Below are 24,475 nucleotides of genomic sequence, written 5' to 3'. Positions count from 1 at the left end.
AAATTGTAACCTCGGATTCCTCAGAACATGAGCTTATGTTGAAATGGGACGATTGAGTTTGCAGTCAGTTAAGATGAACCACACCAAGTAAGGTGTCTGCTGTCTGGCCAGAGCACATGGAAGAGACTCGGGCACCCTGAGGGACCCGCCAGGCCAGGGACACCATCTGTGACCTTTTTTCTTTCCTGGAGCTTCTATTTCACACTCAGCAAAGGTCAGAGAGGGAGGGAGTGGGACTGAACCTGCAGAAATTTCTGTTATGGGAGTGGATGTCGGGCAGAGCAAACATGGGACAGCAAGTTAGTTTTTACCCTGTAAGTGGTTTAACTTCCCGGCCTAGTTTAAGGAAGTGTAAACAAAGTTACACTTGAAAGCCCTGTCCACGAGGCCCCTTGTGCTTGGCACCTATCTCACTGTGTCTCCCCTGAGCCACACAGGGGCTTGAGCCTTTCTCCTCTGATCAAAAAACCAAAGCCAAAGTTCTTCCCACTCTCCCTCCCCTCCCCGATCCGCCTGTGAAGTCTTATAAAGTTCTATGACACACCACTGCCTTGCAGTGCCTGGAGACTGTCTTGGAAATACAACCTCTGGGTCACAGTTCCAGGCTGCTAGACAGGGCCACTCCATTTTAACGGAACTGTGACCACTGCCAGACGTACAGTAACTTGGTGCCCTAGATTACTATTACTGGCGTGACTGCATCTAGATTCTTTTCCCCGCCTGCGGAACTGTTTTAGGCAGGACCTGCCCTGTGGACTACTCGTCAGTCACTGTGATCTTCACAGAGCCTGTGCTCTTCCTCTGAAACCTACAACTCCTGCCACGTGGGCTGCACTATCCTGTGAGCCATGCAGTGGTGCTGTCTGTCTGTCCACGCCACTAATAACTGCTCGGAGAAATCTTTTACCTGGAAGGGCAATCCTCCTCAGCCCTCCTTGAACCCCAAACTGGAAGCCTTTTTCACACAGTCTTTACCGTGGCACATCTATATTCTAATGCCTTCTCCAGTGGGGGAATCTCATTGATAGCTCTTCTTTGTGTAAGTGAAACACTTTTACTTATGGAAATACACAACCTTGTTTTTAAATAAATAAATAAATAAATAAATAAATAACCAACCAACCAGGCTGGCACACCACAGGGATCAGTATGCACCATCCGGATCAATGCTCCTTGAGCAAGGAAGACTTGCAGCATGACAGGGAGCTCAGTATGGCTTGTGACAATCTTCTGGTGCCCCTTGCTATTGGAATCATATTAAAGCTTTAGGTATTAATTTTGCTCTTAATCGCTGCATGGTTTGGGTTTTGTTTCTTGTGGTCCAAGTGACTTTCCCAGTTCTTCTACCATGTAATGACCTCACTTACATTATTCTCCTACTTCTCTACTTCACCTCGCTGCTCCTGCATCACTCTGATCTTATGAGGTTGGATTTCAAATCAGCTAACCCCTGGCTCCTGCTCTTCCCAACCCCGACTTCTTATTTCCTCTACCTTACAAAACTCTGGCCAAGTTCAAAACTCATTCCACATTCCAGCAAGGTGCACTCTCCTCCAGCCCCATATTTTTGCGAATGCTTCTTCTCCGCACAGATCCGCATCGGCCGTTCAAGCCTGATGACTTCCCGATTGCATCTGCAGTGTGTCTCCACTCCACTCTATTTATCATACCTGTGTTATTCCTGAAGATAGGGCCTAGAATAACCTGGAGGAGAGCTTGTTAGCCCGCGTGCAGACTACGTTCCCAGAAATAAAGGTGGTTCTTCTTTACTCTTTGCCTTCCTAAAGTGCAGCATGCAGCTGCTGGGCTAGAATCCCTCTGAGTAAGGACGTCAGCCTGCCTCCTGCTTCTGTTTTCTCCAAGCAAGGCACTTCCTACCTTGTCATGCTTTAGGGACTTGATGAAAGGGAACAGAGCTCCTCTTACCCAACCCCCATTCTTCTCATATTACCTCCCCCACCCCAGCTCTTTCTTTACTTGTGTTTCTCTCACCAGATTTCCACTAACTCAAAGGCCCATGCACATCACCCCCTCCAGAAGCACCCTGAATTCTCATCTTCAAGCCTTGGGCTGGGCCCAGTGAGCTGTGGGTGCAGAACCTCTGGTGAATCTGTAAACGATCTGTTCTCTCTTCCCTGGCTTCTTAAAATTCCTTTCCACTTCTCTCTCTCATGAGCCTGGCTCGGCCAAAGTTGCCCGACAACCTAGAGCTGTGTGCTCTTCCGTTTGCCTCTATGTCTGAGGCGCTTGTACAGCTGCTCCAGCTTCTGGAGTACAGAGGTGAAAGAGACGTGAGAGGTTTGCATGAGCAGGAATCTGGGTTACAACTAATAGTTATTCTCAACCAGATATATTTTATAGACTCTTCTCTAATGAGTTCATATCTAACATTTTCATCAATCCTCAAAGCTCTGGGATGGATGAGAAAAGCGCGGCGAAACATCACATACTTGTCTCCTGGAGCTACAGTCAACAGCTTCTGAGAAGTGACACTCTGATTAGGCCTGCAACAGCCTAGTGGAAAGATTCAGTTCTGCCCCCTTTCCGATGACTAGTAGGATTCATGCTGAGTTCAATCGCTTGCAAGGTTTACAATGTATTGTCATACCTCGGTTGTTTGATAACACATTATTTTAATTACACAAGGTAAGGTCATGCAGGGAAAGAAAGAGAGCCCAGAGCTTCCTCTGACTGAGATCCTTCGCTGGAATTATTCTGAGAGAATACTAAATATGAGTCACACAGAAGGTAGGACGAGAGACACTTAGGTGACTCTCAGTCTGCTCTCTGGGGCTATCATGAGATACTGCACACAACACATGTTAAATACAAGTTATTTTGGCTCACAGGTCTGGAGACTGGAGTGTCCAAGAACACGGCACTGGTGAGGACCACTGTGAAGCTTCACAGCAAGGTAGAAAACACACAGGAGACAGAGACAGCAAACAAAAGTAAGTCAAACACACAGCAGACTGCTCGTGCCTATGGAAATGACAACCCGCACATAAGGGCTGATGTTCTACCTCTTAATACCAGCAGCTAGGAGCTTCAACTTCGGCCCAAATGTGGGAGTAGGCATGTGGGTCATAGCACTCGCAAATGCCTTGATTAACTAAGGTATTATTTATGACGAACAGCACCCACACTAACACAGTTCCATTTCTCCAGAAGAATTGTTTCTGAAATAGCCTAAATGGTTATCACAAACCACAGACCTGCAACGATTGAATTTTAAACAAACAGGCAAAGGTGTTGGCTGAGAATCCAGACATATCACAATACTGATGGACTTATGTTCCAGTTATTTGTAGCTAGAAAATGGCAGGAAAGGTGTTCGGGGGCTAGGAAGTTAGGAGCTGAAGACACAGACCCTGAGATAACTCAGATATGCAAGTTAGCAGGGGCTCTTCAAGTCAGCTGCTGTCAATAAGTTCAGAGATAGATAAAGAAAACATGACTTCAGGGAGTTTAAAAACAAGGGCTCAGTAGAAGAGTGAAATGTTGTAATTAAATGACAATCTCAAAATAAAGAAAAAAAACCAAACAGACAAAAATTCCAAACCCCAACCTATACACTGGCATAAATTTTACTGGGTGGGCTTAAAAACCAACTTGAGATACAAAATAAAGGATATGACATATGGTTAAATATACAATGTTAATGCCTACAGAATTCCTACTTTTCTGTTTGGAGAACAAAAGTATTAAGAACAGTTATAATGATTGGTGGTGGTGGTGGTGGTGGTGGTGGTGGTGGTGGTGGTGGTGGTGGTGGTTATTAAAAAATTAAGCAGATAAGACTTGAGCAGCCTATGGGGCAATATCAATCTGTCTTACACTTACATACTTAGGATCCCTGAAGGAAAGACAGACAACATGGGACAGATATTATTCAACAAAATAGTTCTGGGGACAGGAGATATGTCTCAGTGGCTAAGCACATATGCTGCTCTCACAGAGGACCTGAGTTCAGTTACCAGAAAAGTTCTCAAAATTTAGACACCAAAGGTCTCAATCTAAATGACACTTTAAGGAACATTCTAAATGATGACAAGAGAATTTGACTAAGGAAGCTAGAAAACACCTTAACTCACGATGAACAAAAAGAAAAGTTTAGGTCTTTGATAAGACTAATAAAATCGGCAAAAAACCTGCAAGACTCTATCGGGAGAGGAGAAAAATAAAAAGTAAAAATAAAAACAGTCATTGGGATGAGGAATGAGCTGTGACTACAGACCCTACAGACATCAGACTAGGACCAAGGCACAAACAACTTCACAGCCGAAATCTTAGCAGCTTGGCGTGTTTGTGTGGCAATGGAGCACCTGTAAGAAAGCTTGCAGACTCCCAGTTATTAATTTGGGGGAGCAGCAAGTAAAATGGTAGCCACAATGCGAGCTACGCGATGTTCTAAACTGACAAAGCCTCTGGGTGTTGGTACGACCCGATCAGTGTTTGTGAAGCTGTGGGAGCAGGTGAAATGCATAAAACTGACTGCAGAGGGTCGACAGTGCTTTGAATGGGGACGGCCCCACAGGTTCATACATCTGGGAGTTGGACGTGCAGCCTTTGACAGAGGAACTGTGTGACTGGATGTGGGCTTTGAGGTTTCCAAAGCATTTGCCAAGGCCAGACATGAGCTCTCCCTCTGTGCCTCTAAGCGGCAGGTAAGATAAACTCTCAACTACTGCTCTAGGTCCATGCCTACATGGCTGCCGCCACATGACTCACCACATAAAGTGCTTCATTTTATGAATTACCTTGGTCATGGCATCCTGTCACAGCACTAGCACAGTAAGAGAGTCACTCAGACTCCACCAGGGTGACAGTCAAGCTCTACTTCCTATCTACTTCCTGATTGCTGTGGTTGGGTGCAGTGAACGCACACGGTCTGAGCTTCTCACACTGTACGGACACTTAACACCCACACTTCAGTGAATGTGAGCTTAACTCAGTGAGATTGATTTTTTTTTTTTAGTCAGAAAAATTAAAGTATTTTGTACTGTAAAGTATTCTGTGCATTACATAGAAAACTAAAAAATACAAAACACCACTAAATTTGAAAAAGACTTCAGCTCATTTATATGTAGCAGCAGGATAAATACAGATTGCAAAATGGGCGAGATGCTGTAAAAAATAAACCCTGCAAGGACTACATCGCCCTTCTTAAGAAACAGCTGCCCTGCAGTGAAAGCCAGCAAACCAGAGGTCAAACACAGACTGCAGGTATCACGAGCTCTGAGACCGTAAGAAAATCAGCGAGTTCCAGGTTTCCTCATCAAGTCCCGAGCTGACATGACAATAAAGGGGCATTAAAACGATTTGTCAACAATGGGGACCTAGAACTCACTGGCAGAGCTGTCCAGCAGGTGCACAGTTTGAAATCCCAGGAGCACATGCACACAAACAACAGAAAACTTACTGTGGCCTCGATGGACCAGAAAGAAGGATCCAGGAAACTGAAAACAGACCTACTGTGCAGTCTGGCTCCATCGCTTCTGGGTACACACCCAAAGAAATCAAAGTCAGCACAGACAGACACCAGCATGGCCAGCTAAGTCACAGGGCCAAACACTGGAGCCAGACTAGATGTAAAAGACAAAACATGAGAAGCGTGTGTATATGTGTGATGTGAGTTTATTCGGCCACATGCTTTCTCTCCTATGTGGGGTCATATGCTTCCCCTATGAAATCAGAAAGGCGCTATTAATACGGGGGAGGGGAAGGGTCTAAAAGACAAGGAAGGTCAGAAGAAGAGACAGTTGTCATACAGAACATACACAAGGCAGGGGAAGCCACCTGTGGGGAGGAAGGGAGGGAGGGAGGGAACAGGCGGTGGGGAGAAGGAACAAGAGTGAGGGAGGAGGCCAACCTGACTGGAGTCCACTGGTACCGTGTGTCTGCAGCTCCACCACACAGCCCAGTGTTTTCCACACTCGCTAAAGTAACAGCGTAAGAAGGATAAACCGAAAATGAATCTGCTGATGTGCCCCACAGCTGTACGCTCGACGGGCCAGTTGAGTGATGAAGCAGAGCCCGTAAGACCAGCACAGGGCAAACTGGACAGGAAGCAAGGGCAGCAGCAGTTTCCAGCCAGTGTTCTCTGAGGCAGAGTGGACGGGGCGGCCTAATGCCGCCTTCCCTCTGCGAGCAGCACGGTTCACGCCTGGCCTTTCAGAGCAACCATCCACACTTTCCTCATGGTGGCATTCCAGTTGTGGTAAGAGACGCCTCAGGGACAGCTCAGCTGTGGTCCTGACATGTGCCTAGTCTGTATGCACAGTGGCACAGCAGCCCTCGAACGGTGACCCACAGGTGGCTGCTGGCATGTTTGGCTACAGTTCCCGGCAGGCGGCCCTAACTTTTAGTTTGTTGCCAAGACTAACAGTCTCTTCCTTGGCTAAGAACACAGAAGGGGACCACGAGTCTAGCTAACACACTGAGGGCCTTTACGCAGTGCCCCGGGGTTACGATGCGCCTTCTACTGTGGAAAGTCCAGTTAGAGCATCCCAGGGAGCCACTGTGCAAAGGACGCTATCCCTACTTAGCCTCAGACTGTTAGGCATTTGGATTTAAAGGACACAGCAGCAACAAATACCTACAGTGCCCGGCAGCAGGGACCAGGCTGTGGCATCCCCAGTGCCCGGGCCGATGCTCAGTAGAGTTCCAGGGAACCATCCCCTAGGCCTGACAGAGCATTCAAAAGGCACACAACAGCATAATCATCTAAAGTGTGATCATGATGGATGGCCTGAACCAGAGAAGCCAGGCATCTTCATCCCAGGGTCAGGGCCCCTGGTAAGGCACCCCAAAATCAGCTCTCACTCCCAGCACAGTAAAGAGTGTCATCTAACAGACTTAGTCGGAAAGATATGGGGCTCTCGAGGAGAAGCTGAATCAAGAGGTGGAGAAGAAAGTGGTGTGGACACAGGCCTGCTGAGGGCGGTGTTTCTGACAGAGATCTTCTAGGCAGGGGCTCAACATGTCAGACCATGCAAAGGAAGCAGACTGCAGGGGGTGAAGGGAAATAAGACAGCAGAAGACAGGGACAGAGCCGGGGAACAGACTACGCGGCTGTAAAGAAGTGAGGTCATAATCGAATCAGCACTGAAAAGATCATTTAACAGCACAAAGGGGAGGAGAGTGGGAAGGGCCAAGAGTAGGGGCAGAGAACTGAGCTGAAGTGACCCACTCGGGAGGGACAGGGGAAGCCCAACGTGAGCCGACGCATCTGCTCTGCGCGAGGCAACGAGTCAGCCTCTATCTGAAAGTATGAAAAACGCCACACTAATTCTCATTTATATTAGCGGGAACAGAAAAGCAGGGGCCACTTCGCAAAGCACAGAGACAGATCTCAGAAAAATTCAATGCCGAACACACGGAGAAATCCTCTCCAGCACACACTGACAAATGAAGACTCAACTAGCACGGAAGGCAATTTGCTAACAAGAGCGCCACCTACTGCCACATAGGGATAGCGCAGCAAAGAAATACCACAAACAGAAAGGTGGACAGGGGCCCAAAGTCTGACGCATGCATTCACAAAAAACGTCTCGGTCCTCTGGAAAGAGGGGTTACATTAGCACTCTCAATCTTGTCCAAATGATTTCATCTACTTATTTCCCCTAGAAAACCGTCAGCCCAGGAGGAAGCGTGTCTGAATACTCATAGCTTACCCGCCATCATTGCTACCAGGCTGGCTTTGTAGATGTTGGTGAGAGAGCCGAGCTCTCCCGTAGCCAAGATGGTTTTGAGATGGGCCTCCCCACAGGCCTTTCGAAACTGAGTGATCTCATCGTAGAGAGCTGCAGAGGGAAATATTGAGACGGTTACAAAGCAGGCAAGCGGTATCGGGACGTGGACTCTTTGGAGCCAGGGAAACCCATTTCGGATTTAGGACACATAAAACACTTGTCACTCACTAAACATCACCCCAATTTAATATCGCCTAGAGCATCCTGCCACAGTTCACACCCTGCTACAAGGAATACATGCTTTGCCACCATAAAACTGTTTCTAAGCCCCGGGCCTGGGGTCAAGAGTCATAAAGCCTCTTAAATACCATTCCAAAGACATGCAAACTATAAATAATTTCTACTTTTGCCATGTGATTCTGACCTGAGGGAGAAAATAAAAGCAAATTTATCTGCCATACATACAGCATACAGTTACTATGCCACAAGGAAAAAAAAATCCCATGGTTCCTATGAATTCTTCTACTCAGAGGTAACAGGTTCTCTCGTTAGCATGTGAAGCAGATCTTTCTGGGGAGATGGGCAATACTGATACAGGAAGAACATGCTGCCCACGACTGAAGAGGGTTTGTGAGCATAGACCTACAAGGAAGTGATGGGCCTGCCCAGGTGACATGGATGCATGTGAAGAAGGCTCACGGTTGGTGTGCGCTGAGGTGGCTGTCAATCACCCTAACCCTAGCTCACTTCCAACCCGAGAAGTAGATTAGACAGAGACAGGTAGACCAAGCAGCCAGAGGTGTGTGTGTATCTACATATGGCAGAATAAAACTGAGGAAAGCAGCTCGAGGTAAACCAAGCAGTTCAAAGACATCAAAGCAAGGGAAAAACAACGAGAAAACAAAATACTTACAAAACACAAACAAAATGCACACAAAACATACAAACACGTAAAACAAAGAATAGAAATATTAGTAAAGAGGCAAAAATGTTAGTAAACCAAGCCAAAGTGGACCAAAAGCTACTTAAGAGTCATCTGTCAATGACAGCACAGAATTTAGCCTTTTCCCCCTAACCTACTGTCATCTAGTTTCCAAACTTCAGGAAACGGAAAATCTACTAGGACAACCAAAGTGGCTTGTGCATATGTCTTAGGGGAAGCTGTTTTACACACGGACTGAAACAACACAAGACAAGACATCTGGTAAGAATGAAAGTCTGTCACCACCAGATTGTCCCCACAGAAGGTCTGACCTCCCCCCACCTCCTGCCAACCTAAGCTGATTTGTGGGAAAGCCATTTGACCTAAGTGCCCACTGTGACACTGGAGTGTCTTAAATCAGAACCCCCTTCCACACAGTCACAATTTACATCCTGTCCACTCAGGAAAGTGACTAGGGTGGAAGGACTTTTCTGGACCCTGAATCTAAAGAAAACATTGTTCTTCAAGAGAAATAGACACATGATGAATTGTGGTCTAAAACCCAAGAATGCTAACCCAGTTAACCTGTGACTTAAAATTCTGTGGTAAGCAAGTAACAGCAGGCTCCACACTCCACAGCCTGACAGAGAGGAGCTGAGGACTGCAGCTGTATCACTTCCTGCAGGACCCATGCAACATTGTGTCCAGTCTCGGTCCTCAGTCCTATCTTTAGAGTGTACTATGAACCTTATAGTTATTATGAAGATTAAACTGTGTGTGTGTGTGTGTGTGTGTGTGTGTGTGTAATCAAATCCTACTTCACAGCCTAACCCATCCCAGATAGATAGATAGATAGATAGATAGATAGATAGATAGATAGATAGATAGACAGACAGACAGACGGACAGACGGATGGATGAATGTCCCCTCCCTATGCCTCTCCCCCACAGAAAGGACCGGAGTAGGGTATAGGTCTACTGTAATTGCTACTTAACTATCTGAGTAGATGTTACACAATGAACAGATAAAGAGAAGAAATGCCCCTTCCAATATGATTCTCCATGAGGTATGATTAATTAAAGTATAAAAAAGTCTTAAGTTTCAAAGCACCATCTCTTCAAAATTCTGAGAGTTTCCTGTGCGTTGCTGACTAGTCATGTCTGGTGAAATGTGGAAGGATCCTAAAATCTTATCGCTAGTCCATAATGGGACAGAACAAATTGTGTCTTCAGATTCTGAATAAGATTCTACTTCCTCAGACTTGAGAAATGGCTCACGGGTTAAGAGTATTGGATACTCTCGCAAAGGACCGCACACCGATATGGTGGTCACCAATCATTCATAAGAGGACCGGATGTTCTCTTCTGACTTCCATGGGCACCAGGTATGCATATGATGCACAGACATCGATGTGACCAAAATAGTCATATACATAAAAATTAAAGAAATAAAAGTTTGTACGTCCCCAAATACTCCCAGTAGAGAGCCCAGTGCACATGTACACACACACACACACACACACACACACACACACACACACACACACACACAGTTTATGAATCTCTCTGCCGGCCCTCAGGCAGAACAATGCACTGTAGTGGTCAGACTTTATAACAGGTCTTTCCAGGCCCCGTGTCTCTAATTCACCTGACAAAGTTACTGACCCTTCCCAGGCTCCATTTACTTCATTCCATAGCCATTGTTCAAGTTCTGAGAAGAGACGTAAAAGTAATTGTTTGGATGATTTTGAGGGTAATCAATTAATTATGCTTCTCATGACAGGCACATGGAGAATGAAGATGAAAGCCTGGTTCGCTCTAAATCTTAAGCTGTTAGAACTGAGGGCACTGGGCTCACCGCTGACCTGGAAAGACAACTCAGAAACTGCCCTTTGGCGGATCTCTGCAGAGATAGCAGAGATGAGAGACAGCACCAACTACCCAGGGCCTTGAGAGCAGAGACAGGCAGGAAACTAGTGTGTCACAGCCAGTGTGGGACAGCCTTGAAGGAGGAGGGACTTAGTCTGCCATGGATCGTGATGGACACTATCTGGTGAGAGCTGGGAACTCAGGATTTGTCGACTGAGGTCAGCAGTATTAGGCCAGTGAGATGCTCAAAGAGTTTCAATAATGTTATATACAATGGAACTGACCGTGTGAATACTGACCAAACAGAGGACCATACTGAAGTCCCTCATACATGGGAACAAGGTTTCCTGTAACATGAAAGGACAATAATAAAGGAGGGGGTGTGAGGATAGATAACACCTCAGGTACTGGATCATAATAGATTATCTGTGAATTAAAGGCCCATAAGACAGATAGACGGATGCATGCATAGACAGACAGACAGACACACACACACACACACACACACACACACACAGGAATAGGAAGGCAGACAAACAGGACACAGCTGTAGATATGCGTTCACGAATGCTGTGTCCATGAACACATTCATGCAGTTGCGAGATCTGACCACCGAGTGCACACAGAACAGCAGCATCTTAACAGTGGTCCGTGTATCTGGTACCCAGATAAAAGGACCCAAGCTCCTTGGAAAACAGCTGTTTCCAGACTAACGGCTTTAAGAAAGTCAAGGATGAGCCTGAACCATCTTCTCTAACCAGGAGGAGTTCTGAAGAACGACGGGAACATTGGAAGAATGCAGAAACCAGTTTGAAGTAGCTTCCGCTGGGCAAATGTCAGACAGCTTGGGTGGGAAAGTGCTAATATGAAAGTGACAATGACATTAAAGCAGGAAATGGAAAGAACACGGTGAGAGGAGAGAGGAGAGGAACGGGGGGAGATGCAGAGGAGAAGGGCGCACCTGTGTCCGTACAGTCACAACTATGTCCCAGGAGAAGAAGAGAGAACGAGGGAGAGAGTGGCCAATGAGGGCTTATGGTGGGTGAATATGAATAAAGTGTGTGTGTGTGTGTGTTATGAAAATGTCATAGTTGACACGCACTATTACATGTGTCAATTGAAAATATTTTTAAAGTTGCAAAAGGATTAAAAGATGATAGTAAAAGATTACTACCATGCTGGAGAGATGGCTCAGCGGTTAAGAGCACTGACTGCTCTCCCAGAGGTCCTGAGTTCAATTCCCAGCAACCACATGGTGGCTCACAACCAACTGTAATGGGATCTGATGTCCTCTTCTGGTGTGTCTGAAGACAGCTACAGTGTACTCATATAAATAAAAATAAATCTTTCAAATCTTAAAAAAAAAAAAGATTACTACCATGCTAGTTCAAAAGAAATCAATGAGCTCATAGGAAAGGAAGGAGAGAAGGGGTGGGGAGGGAGGAGAGCAGGCGGGAGGGTAACAGGTGTAGAAGGACGGATCCAACCGGGGAATTGCCCTTTGACAAAAACTCCAGAATAATAACTGAATAATTATGGATGGGAACAGGGTAGATAAAAGTTGGGTTAGAGGCGGGATATTAACATGGTCTGAGATGAAATCTATTCACCATTTATACTTACTTATTAAAAGGAAAACCTCTGGTCTTACGGTGTAGAAACTCGGCAGGAATCATCCTAGTGCAGTAAAACTTAACATCCTCAAGAACTAGACCGATTAACATCTTGTGACTCTCAAAGAATGGAGAAAAAACCCAGCACTTATTCCTGAATACATAACTTGAACCCAATAAGAACGAAGTACCAGCAAGTCTGACTTTGGGGTATACGTGTTTGACATCTCATGTAGCCCAGGCTGGCCTCCAACTTGTTATATAGCTGAGGGTGTCCTTGAACTCCCAATCCTCCTGTCACCCACTTCCCATGGGCTGTGACTGCGGGGACAAATCAGCATGTTTTATGAGACACCGGAGCTCACAGCTAGGACTTTATGCATGCTGGACATCTGTAGCCCCTGAAATATAGCTTATAATTTACTAATAACAGGCCCAAACTCCTCAAAACCAAGAAAAAGCTGGGGGGCTGTTCCACAATAAACAAGAAAAAGGAGAGACGCAATGACTGATGTAGATCGAACTATGCCCCTGGGCACCGGAGAAATCTGAACGGAGCCTGTGCGTCTAATGCCAGATGTGAAGGAGCGCTCGGGCCTGTGGTGATCTTGCCGTCACTTCTTGAAGATACTTAGTAAAGTTTTTAAGGGCAGTCAGTCAGCAGGCGTATAAATCAGTCTCAAATAGTTCATAAAATTACACGCATGTATCACACACACGAATATGTAAAAAAGAAAACACAAAATGTCAAAACCTCAAAAACACTTTTGGAACAGGAGAAGCTGACTGATGAGCTCAGCACGCTATTTTTGTAATTTTCTATATGGTTTAATAAAATTACTCAAAACTGAAACTTAACGTATTTTATAATCTGCTTACATATATATACATAAATATATACATAGATGAGATCGACGATAGATAGATAAATAGATAGAACTGCCTATCACATAATTTTTAATGGCCATACAATCTTCTATTGTACAGACATAAAACTTTACTCAATCATTCCCCTGTCGTTAGAAGCCTACGGTTCCAGGTTTTTGGCCGTGATAAGCGATCCTTCAGAGATGTCCCAACAGTAAGGTCTTTGCACACCTCGTCATGCTATCCCCTAGAGTCTTTATTATTTTTTTCTGCTCACACACTTCCAAGTAAAATATGTTCATTGTTAAAAATTCAAACATTACAAAACTGAGAATTCCTCATTTAAGGAGAAAAGAAGAAAGAACGATTCTTGCCACGTACCAGAAAAATAATAATTTGGAAGGCTATTATAAAAGATGACTGACAAATGAAAATGGAATTCAAATACCTCGATAGCAAATTAGTCAGAATAATGCAAAATTTAACAAAACACATACGCCAGGAGCGCTGGCAGAGTGATGTCACAGAAAACCCCATAAGAAATGTCTTGACTTATAATGAGGCCTTCAGGATTGTGAAGGGGGTATAGCAAAAGCCCAGTATATATCACACTGTGGTACTTAGTCAATATTATTGCACAGCTCACGGGAGTTGTCTGCAGCCTGTCCCTGGGGTCCCTACCACTCCCACCATGCTCATGAGAAGTGGAAGTCAGTACCCAACATCTGCCTGTCATTTCTGGTCAAGAAACAGGTGAGGCTGTGTGGGCGGAGTCAGAGTCAGAGGCCGTTGTGCATCGACGCACAGTCAGGCAGAGGACTGTGTGCATCGACAGCTTGGGTCCAGGGGTAGACAGGAAGCAGAGAGTCAGGCTGGGATGTGATTTCGTTTTCATTTTTTTCTTTGTTCCATCTATTTTCAAACTGATAAATAAAAATACAAAAACTGTACCAGTTAATGGGGTGCCATGAGATATCTCGACGGATGCATGTTTTGTTTGATATTTATGTCAATGCAAACATATCTACGTCCTCAGACACTTGTCACCTCTTTACGGGGGGAACAGTGGATCTTTTTCTCTTAGCTTTTTGAGGTACAGTGCATAAACGGTGTCTACAGGCTCCCTGCGACGCAGCCTCCATGGCTTCCCACTCTTAACCACTGATGAACCCTTCCCTCTGCTCCACCACACTATTTTGGCAATGCAGCTCCCCACCCCCACCCCACCCCTGGCCCTGCCCTGCCACCAGGAACACGGGCATTTTCTTTTCTATTGTCAATCTCACAGCAGCTGGGGATGCACAGCCTTTTCTGGAAAAGCACGGCTCTAAGTGTAGAAAGCCACACTAGGGCATCCTGCACACATAAAACTGTGATTTGGGTAAGGCTCCCAAGTCTTTAGCCATCGTGGATCCTGTCTAAAAGTCATAAAGCGATGCCTTTTTGTTTCTTGCTATTCAAAGGCAGCTTAAAAAATAATTGCTAGAGAACATATCTAAGCAATTATTTTTGAGTGCCAGGGAGACATTCAACGCTGCATAAGAATGTCCTGAAAATAATGCTTAAGATAATTATATGTACAGTAAAACACTTAATATAAAACTGTACGGCAACCTTTCATACCAAAAGAAAGTCACAAAGTGTTCAAGAACATGCTTTCATTCGCCAGAGCAATTAATTAAACTTGTAAGGGTAAAATGGAGATGGGCTTAATAAATCACCCAGCAGTAAAATAACCTAGAAGAAATAAAACACACACATTTTTGCCAATGCTATTAAAGTGCTGAAGACTCGTGGCATAAAAACAAAACCGTAAAAGCATCTGGCTCTTGTATCTCCCGACGCGCTCTGCTATAAACAACCCGGGGACAGAGGAACTACAGACTCCTAAGGAGGATCTATAGATTTAGAAATAGCTCTTCTGATGGCCTATCATTATTAATAGCTCTATAAAGGAAACAACGAGTTCTTTTCGGGGATCTCCATTCTTCTGCAAAAACATAAAAATAAGTAAATAACAAAAAGCAGACTGATTACTGACCAGATTTCAGGTCCCTAGCGTCGAGTTCAGAGGAGGAAAGGAAAGGCACACTGGCTGTGCTCTTGGAACGCCATTCTCTCGCACTGAACCAGACAGTGTTTAGTGTGCGTGCTACAAACTAAGCTTAGAGAACAACAAGGGACTCGCCACACTCAACTGAAAGATGTGAAGATGACGAGGCTACGGCCACAAGAGATCCTGACAACTGCTTCACGAACGAACACACTGCACCAGAAAAAGTCAGTGTTTGAACCACCCAGGAGCCCCGCACACTGGTATCCCATGGTGCCCACTGGTATCCCATGGACACTTGGGCCCCAGGCTCAGTGAAGGCAGTTCCAGTGCTGGGCTCTCAGAAGTAGATAAAAAGCAAGGTCCAAATCGGAGAACTGCTCCAGGTCAGTGGTAAATATCGTAGGCACCTCTGTGAGGCAGAAATGAGACCACCCCTGGGTGTCTTAGCTACAGAAGGCTCAGATGCAGATATCAAAGCCTGCTCACAGAGTGTGTGATGATGAGCCCTTTCTGCCAAAAGCTGTTTGAAAAGTAAACTAAGGGGCTGGGGATTTAGCTCAGTGGTAGAGCGCTTACCTAGGAAGCGCAAGGCCCTGGGTTCGGTCCCCAGCTCCGAAAAAAAGAACCAAAAAAAAAAAAAAAAAGAAAAGTAAACTAAGAGAGGTGTCACCCTCAGGACTACCATAAAGTATACACACACACACACACACACACACACACACACACCATAGTAGAACATGAACCACAGTACAGGAATATTACTGACACTAAGAAAGTCAGAGACGTCAAGAGATTCTCACAGGAGCAGGAGCCCCTCACTCCCATCAGATCCAGCCTTCGGTTCTGGCTGTACCAGAATCGAGCCAGGAATGTGTGGGAAGAGAGCTAGATCGAGAACCTAGGAAACACTTGTCAGGTAACTCTGAGAGCCAACAATACCATCTTCACTGTGTCTCAAGTGACAAACAGATATACACAGGTCTGCGCGAGCAAGACCCAGTGACAAAAGGTCAGGACAGCACAGTGTGAATGAGCCAAACATGGCTGACAGGAAAAGGCTTAACAGAAAAAGACCGGCCTACAAAGACTAGGGTAAGACTGAACAAAAAGCACTGTATAAATGGAGACCACAGCAGTCCGAGCTGCTTGGGGTAGAATGAATTACCTCAGGGATTTCAGTAGCTCCTGAACGCCTCGCCACACACAAGATAACACGACCACGAACGAAAGCATCGGGAGCCATCAAGAGCGCACTAAATCTAACCATGACTTCTTTAAGTTAATGGAGGGTGGGTAACTATTTTAATGCATTTACTTTCTCACGTGTCAGGCTAGATTCCCTGATGTCAAGAGGACTCTGATTCCGGTCTCCGTTCCCCTGAATGAGCAGTGGAGATGGGTGGAGTGCAGACAGGAGTCAAGAGCTCACACATGACCAAGCAGATGAGGATGCCGGTGCCCAGAGCTCAGGAGGCTGACATGGGAGAGGACGTAACAGAACTTGACTCTAGGAATGAGGATTAGTGATGCCAGGACAGAACCCCTGAGGGAGGGCAGAGGACATTAAGGAACATGGTACTAAGAAAAGAGGGTACTGAGAAGTTAGAGGGAACCTCAGGAATGTGAAATCAGACACAGTTATGACCAAGTGTTCTAGGAGGAGAGGGCAGTTCACCAAGTCAAATACTGAACAAAGGTGAATGACAGACAAGGGAAGAACCCCAGAGCCTGGGGAAATGAGAGGCCACTGTCCCCTCCCTTAATGCCTACCCAAAGAGACACATGGGTTGTTTAAAAATTCCAGCGGTGGTGAGGATAAAAGGGAGATGTAGCCAATAATGGAGGGGAATGCTGACTTCAAACAGAAATACGTAAGGGGGGGAGGGGCGGGCGGCCAGGAGACTTGAGATGTGAGAGGATAGTGCAAAGTAAGAACCTGGGCCTGGGCCTGCAGGGGGTGGAGTCCTGCAGCACAGAGCTCGAGCCACATAGCAAAGACCACGAACCACGAAGCAAAGACCACGAGCCCGGCACCAAAGACCGTGAGCTCCACAGCAAAGACCTTGAGCCACAGCAAAGACTGGAGCCACCAGGAGCCATACAGCAAAGACCATGAGCTACCCAGCAAAGACTGCAAGCCACATAGCAGACAGCGATTCATGCACCAAAGACCATGATCCATGCACCAAAGACCACGAGCCAGGCACCAAAGACCGCGAGCCACACAGCAAAAGATCGGAGCCGCGCAGCAAAGACCGCAGGTCTGGGACCACAAGAACTAGGCAGGAGCCAGACATCTGACAAGGTAGAGACATGAAACGGTCCATCAACGGGAAATGGAGCTGAAGCTGGAGAGACGGCTCCATGGTTAAGGGCACTGGATACTCAGTTACTAAGGATCCGACTTCTATCCCTGCACAAACATGGTGACTCACAACCATCTGTAACTCTAGTTCCAGGGGATTTGACACCTTCTTTTGGCCTCCTTGGGCACCAGGCCTGCAGGATACATACATACTATACGTACATGCAGGCAGAACACTGATACAGATTTAAAAATAATAAAAAGAGCGGAAAGACAAGAATGGGAATGTGGTGGCTTGAACAAGAATAGCCCCAGGGAGTCATATATCCGAATGCTGAGTGGCACTGTTTGAAGGATGGGGAGGGGTGGCTTTATTGGAGTGGGTGTGGTCTTGCTGGAGAAAGTGAGTCACACATGTGAGAGAACTTCCAGATTGGGTTACTGAGGAGAGAGCCACCCTGGATGTGGGGAGCACTAGCCCTCCTCTGGGGTGAGCAGGACACTGCAGTCATCTCCCCCTGACTCTTGACTTTTGCCGTGATTTCTCTGCCATGAAGGACTGTGAACCAAGCCAGGCCCTTTCTTCCCTAAGAGGCTTTCACTGGGTGTTATGCTGCCGTGATGAGAAAATCAAATAATCCCCAAAGAAACTCACAAAACTCGTGGAGGGGAGAGCCCATCACAGGACGTGTAACAGCCTGCTGGGCACGCCCACCAGAGCATCCCACAGAAATAATGAGAGACTCTTAATCAGTAAACCCCTAGTATAAAAACAGGACACTGAATAACACAATATATAATCACGCTGAGAATCAAAATTAAAGCAAAACACTGCAGTGGGGAAAGGTTTAAGTCACTGCTGGCTTCTATTTAGAAATAAATTTCTAGCATTAAACGTTCCTTTTCGATTTGGTTTGGGTCAAGAGGTTATTAATGCCATAAAAAAAAGTTAATGGAAAAGTATGGTGTAGGACAAAAAAATGTGTTATTATACTCTATGGAAATGCCTACTTTGGGGAAATTATTATCTCAAAAACAGCCATTCCTGAGTCTGTTAAGGATAGCCAATTACATCAAAATCCATCTCCTACTGGATTTTATTTTTTAATTAATAGAACTTGAGAGACAAGAACACAAGTTATAATATAAACTGCACATCTATGTCTTCAACTGCTTGTCAAAGACCATGAAAAAAATGTGCATCTGGATTTATTTAAAATATGCACACTTACATTATCCACAACTCTGAAATCATAACCGAAATCTGTGACCAAAAGCATATATGCAGAATACTCAGAAACAAGAATACATATGAAGTATGACTTTCAAGGACGGTTAAGAATGCCCAAAGCACACACAAGAAACGATTCGAAATGGGCACAAGTAAAAGGAGCTATGTGGAACTGTCAAGAATGGTAGCATATGTAGGAATGGGAAGGAAATGGGAGAGAACATGAATGTTGCTCACTCTCCAAGCTGGAAAGCTTGTTCTGCAGCTTCCCTTGCAGCCAGTGATGAGGCCATGTAAATGACTTAGCTCAAGACAGGAGACGACATAAACAGGATGCAGAGTTTTTCCGGATAGAGCAGAGCCTTCTTTCCTTCCCCTGGGGAGAATGTGTGAAAGGGGGAGCTTCAAAAGCCACCTTAGACAGTGGAGTGCTCCTGCTGTACTGATAGACTCACACACCTCAGAACTGCAAGACGGAGTTGGTCCAGGTCTCTGCATCCACTCTGGATACTTCCCTCGAGTGCCCTGTGACTAGACAGCTGACTGGAGTCTTGTTACACCGTAACGAAACAAAAAAACGTCCACAGGGGCCAACAGTGGAATAGGTTTGCTGGGAAAAGGTTTACAGATACACACTATCAAGTCTTCTCTCTCACACCTAGTTTCAATATCTGCAGTCTCAGTTAACAGGGATCAACCTAAGGTCTGGAAATACTAAATGGAAGGCTCCAGAAATAAACTATATGTAGATTTTGCAAGGCAGCTGTGGTGAAATCTCACGCTGTCCACGGCTGCTGTGTCCACAACTGTTTCTGAGTCACTAAAGCCATCCCAGTTATCAGATTGATACGTCTCAGCTAACAGAGACACACAGAAGCCAGGAAGATGGCTCTCGGGTTAGGAATGCCAACAGCCAACCCTGGTCACCTGAGTTTGATCCACAGGACACACATGGAGGAAGGAGGCCAACCTCCTAAAAGTTGTCCCCTGATCTCCATGGTCAAGCCCTGGCGTGTCTAAGTCCCACCATCCATATACACACAAATAAACAAATGAACTAAGTGATCCACTGATCCTCAATACTTAAAAATATATGTTTTATTTGATACATACATCTATCAAGAAACAATATATTATCTTGGCATTAATTTAGTTTCATCTAAACTTACTTGCCACGGTAACTTTTTCAGAGAGCACTGTATTTATTTTAGTTATTAATGTCCTCATCTTTAGGATATAAGATATATATGAAAATAGGTAAAGTTCATTTGATGGCTTCATACCTCATATAAAACAGCACCCTGTTACTTGAATGGACACGATCTTAGTACAGCTTGGCATGACAGTAAGGCGCTAACCCTACAAACAAATGTGCAATAGCATTTAAGGTAGCAAAAGTGCACTTAATAAGTTAATAAATAGTACGCATCCTCAAAGTCTGCAACGATTAATGTGAAGGTGACCTCCCGCAACATCCTAGAGTATACCTTGCTTAGGGGCCTTGCCTGGAGTGACTTATGAACAGTACAGAAGAGCAGGAACTCTTCCAAAACAGAAGCAAATTAATAATTTTTAAACTGGATTTACTGCATGGGATGACTGTGCACCTAACTACACAGGGGGAGATGTAATCTCCTGCAGACAGAGAGCGGCCCAGGGCATCGAGAGGCGCACTCTTAGCTGTGTGTCCTCTGACCATTGACTTCTGACCTGGAACTTGATTCCTAAGCCATGCTGTGTCCCTTCCAGATCCCCCCCATGGCCCACCAGGAAGGACTGGGGCTCCCTGGGAGCAAGGACCTGCACCCACCTTCCCACTGGCCAGTCAGCACCAAGGTCCTGTTAATGACCACGTCGATTTCAGTAGCTCCGTCCTCCACTGCCAGTCTGACCTCTTCCAATCGAGTCTTTAAATGAGTCTGTCCAGCTGGAAAGCCAGTGGCCACTGGGAGAGATTTCAAAGAAGACAGAGAGAGAGAATGAGGGAGGGAACTAAATGGGACAAATTTCATTGGCCAGTTTATAAGTACGGCATTTAAAGATGAGGCATAAACAGTACCTAAATAGGACTCACGCCACACAGGACAAAGTTGGGGTGACAGGATGTGAGTGCACATAGGTTTTTTTTGGGGGGGGGGGGGGAGTGATAACAGGATGCTCTCTGGAAGACCGGAGGTTAAGTTGCCACAGAGATGTTTGCAAGGTACGCTTAGTAACTATCAATTAACTAAATCTGTCAGCTGACAAGAATAAAATCATTGGTGTGGCTTTGCATGACAGACACTGGTAGGTTCAGGTTGGCATTCCTGACTTACCCATTTGGCCCTGATCTGACCTCCATTTGCTCATGATGGACTTAGTGAACCAGAGCACCCAGGCTGTGAGCCAGGCTCCCCCCAGTGTTTCTTAAAGCAACCAGCAAAGCAGCAGAGACCAGGGAGAAGCCCAGCAGGAGGGGAAGCAGCATCACTGCAGGAAAGGGGCAAGAACACATGAAAGAAAAGAGAACACATGCCTGTGGGTTTAAAAACCAGGACTTTTTTCATTCATCCCATCCCTGATTCTACACGGGGTCTGTTGACCTTTCTTTCCCACAGCGACAACTCCTGGAGTCTGTTACCATAGGCCAAACACATCGTCCCATTTTGTAAGAGACGGGCCGAATGTCCTGAGATGGTAAAAAAAAAACTTAGGCCTACAAAGACACAGTGTCAAATACATTGGGAGCCCTCTTGGAACGGCTATGTACGGAGAGGCACACGGAGGGATGGCTCGGTGGTGAAAAGCGCTGCCTGCTCTTGCGAAGGACCCAACTTGGGCTGCTAGCACCCACACGGGGGATCTATGACTTCTCCTGACATCTGTGCACATTCAGAGGGCTTGCTGCAGAACTCACACAAGCGCAAACATACATGCATACAAAATAAATCTTAAAGAAAGATATAGCACTTTAGTGAAATAAATAGCTGATCTTTACAAACTGCTTTTTCTTTTCTCTCTTGCCTTTTCTTTTCGAGACATGGTCTTTCCTTGTAGCTGGCCTTAAACTAGCAGCAATCCTCCCCTCAGCCCCCTGAGTGGTAGAATTCCAGGCATGTCCCACCACACCTGGCTCAGACCTTTTATTTAAAGCACCAGGATATCCTTGCAGCCTTTTGAAAACTAGAATCTAATACTATCTGTCTCTGTCCGTCCGTCCATCTGTCCACCCACAGACACATGCTTTAGGAGACTTTTTTATAGTCTGTTTATTTTTCATTTATTCATTTAGTGTGTGTGTGTGTGTGTGTGTGTGTGTGTGTGTGTGTGTGTGTGTGATACACATGAGGTCAGAAGACAACTAGAAGGAGATGCCTGTCTCCTTCCCCTGTGTAGGCTTCAGAGATGCAACTCAGGTAGCCAGCCTTGGCCAGAAGCCCTTTTATCTCCCTAGTAGCCCTTCTGGGTTTAGGGCTCTGACTGTCACCCTAGTGTACTCTGTCCTTCCTAGGTTTGTTAGGTTGGTTTTTGACATCAGCTAACTTACCACCTTGAGGCGAATGTGCCATGCTCTGTTTAAAACTGTCCAGAGCTAACACTGTCTTCAGAATAGAGCCCACACCACCAGCCACCAGTGTCCTGCCCAGTTCCCCTCCCACAGCTGCCTGTCCACAACTGGAAACCTTTCTGATCCCTGCTCTGCTTCTGTGCCTTTCCATACGCTAGCTCCTGGGTAACCATCTTTCTCTGCCTCAGCAGATGTCAGAGTGCGCCCGTCACCTCTGCTGGGATGCGGCCTTACTGTGCAGCCTGGCCTTGGCTGAGGGAAGCAGTACCTTATGCCACACACATGCAGCAGAGCATAGAGACATGTCTGTCTGTGTGTGTGTGTGTGTGTGTGTGTGTGTGTGTGTGTGTGTGTGCACGCATGCACAATCCAGCTGATGCAATGACTATAAAAACCATAAAAACCAGGGTTTCCTTATAAAAACCAAGCCATGGTTCGACACTTTTAGGACTTAATATGTCAAGGGTTAGGGATGGTGGTTTTTTGTCTGTTTGTTTTTTGAGATCTCACTATGTGGCCCAGACTGGCCTCAAAGTCAACTGTCCTTCCCCCCCATGAGCTCCTGAAGTGATGGGACTCTGTCTGTGTGACATCATGCTTACTTTAATATCTACATAAATTTAGCACACATTAAAGTCACAAATCATGAAACTAACTCAATCACATTATCAATTCACGGGGGATTCTCCATGTCGACTGAGCTAAAACACTTCAGATATGTTGAAAACTAACCAGAGCAAAAGTCACCAAAATAAAGTCTCACCTGATGCCACAGGGATCCTGCAGCCTGCGGCCTTCAGCGCCTTCACAGCATCGCAGACCCGGGCAGGGTAAACACAGACCGCAGCCGTGGTGATACCTAGGTAGGGGAGAGCACAACAGCCTACTTACAAGGAGCTCAGCGCACACACCATGCCTTTAGCTCTCATTTCCGGAACAACAGCGGCAGAGAGCAAACAAGAGGGACAAATACTTGCCCCGCATGCTTGCAGCAAAGGGGAAAAGACGAGTGTCTGTATTGTTTTATAGCCCTGGGCATGGAAACCAGGGCCTTGGGCCCTCAACACTGAGTTACACCTCTAGTTCTAACAAGGAAATGTTCTAGTGTCAACTGGGAAGAAATGTCATAGTGCTTTTCAAAAGCCACCGAGTTGTTTAAGTCTACTGAAAGCCCACAGATTATCTGTGAAGCCTGCGCTGGGCTAGCTCAGCACCTTTCCCTGCATGCATAGCGGCTGGGCACGGCAGAGCCAGGAAGCATTTATCTACACAGAGGATATTTGCCTCTCAAAAACTGCCTCAGCCAGTGACTACATCTGAGGCCCTGGCTCCTCCTGGCGCCCCAGGTCTTGGTTTTCTCACTTAGGAAATAGACCTCTCCACCCCTGACACCCCACCACCACCATCCTGTCTCCTCCACATTTGAAGTTTGAAAACTCAAAACTCGGGGCAACTTTTCAACAGCTTCTCTCTTGTGTACACTAAGAGAGTGATAGGAGTTGACTTTTGTTTTGATGTGTTAAATCCTTAAATTCTAACTTAATACACAGCACTTGCCACATGCCTTTTATTTGCAAATGCATTTCTCTGACTTCGTACATGATGTGCCCATTAAGTGGTGAGACCAGCCTTTCCCCTCATGGCTAGGGAATCAGAGTCTGTAGCTCAGGCCATTAGACAGGAAAGATCACAAACTGAAGAACTAAGGAAACCCTCGACCAACAACTTCCAATTCATAGATGCAAAAGCTGATCTGAAAACAGGGCTTGGAATCTCTCTAGCTTTGGAAAGAGGCATCTCAGTGTCCTGTCTGCACACACAGAAGCAGAGATGTACCAGGGGTCACCACAGCACATCAGCAGGCAATCATCAAGCCCAGAGCTCCAGGAATTCCTGCTGGGACCAGGTAAGCCCAGGTCACAGCACACAGCCTCACCTTCGTCATGCATATTTAAGGCTTTTAAGAGGTCTGCCCGGATTGGATATTTGGCTTTATAACAGAGCCGTTGAACGTTGGAAAACGTGTCATCACCAGAAAGCGTGGTGAGGTCTATGAACGTGACAGCTTTCAGGAGCCACGCAGCCTAGAGAGAGGAGACACAAAGGAAATCAAAATGAAAATGCACCTTGAACTCAGTTAGAGAGGAGAAAAACAAGAGACAAATGGGAGTGTTAACAGACAAGGCCAATGCTACTGTAGGCGTTTTCTTATACAGGGTATAAGCAGAGCTCAAAAATGACCACGAGAGGCCAGCAAGCTGGCTCCAGGGAGAAAGGAGCTTGCAACCAAGCCTGAAGACCTGAGTTCTATTCCCAGAGCACACATGATAGAAGGAGAGAACCAACTCCTAAAAGTTGTCCTCTACTTCCAT

The 24,475-nt window shown here is 45.9% G+C and overlaps 1 protein-coding gene across 1 annotated transcript in view; it reads right to left on the bottom strand.

Annotated features, from left to right (window-relative positions):
- Positions 1-24,475, bottom strand: part of Dera (deoxyribose-phosphate aldolase) — a 78,688-nt gene that overhangs the window by 31,277 nt on the left and 22,936 nt on the right. Inside the window, 4 exon segments of the mRNA NM_001399006.1 lie at positions 7,677-7,805; positions 20,367-20,501; positions 22,867-22,962; positions 24,040-24,187. Coding sequence (NP_001385935.1) covers positions 7,677-7,805; positions 20,367-20,501; positions 22,867-22,962; positions 24,040-24,187 — 508 coding nt within the window.

Source organism: Rattus norvegicus, chromosome 4 (assembly GCF_021556685.1).
Source record: "Rattus norvegicus strain SHRSP/BbbUtx chromosome 4, alternate assembly SHRSP_T2T, whole genome shotgun sequence".
NCBI lineage: Eukaryota > Metazoa > Chordata > Mammalia > Rodentia > Muridae > Rattus > Rattus norvegicus.
This window is presented reverse-complemented; position numbering and strand designations above follow the sequence as displayed.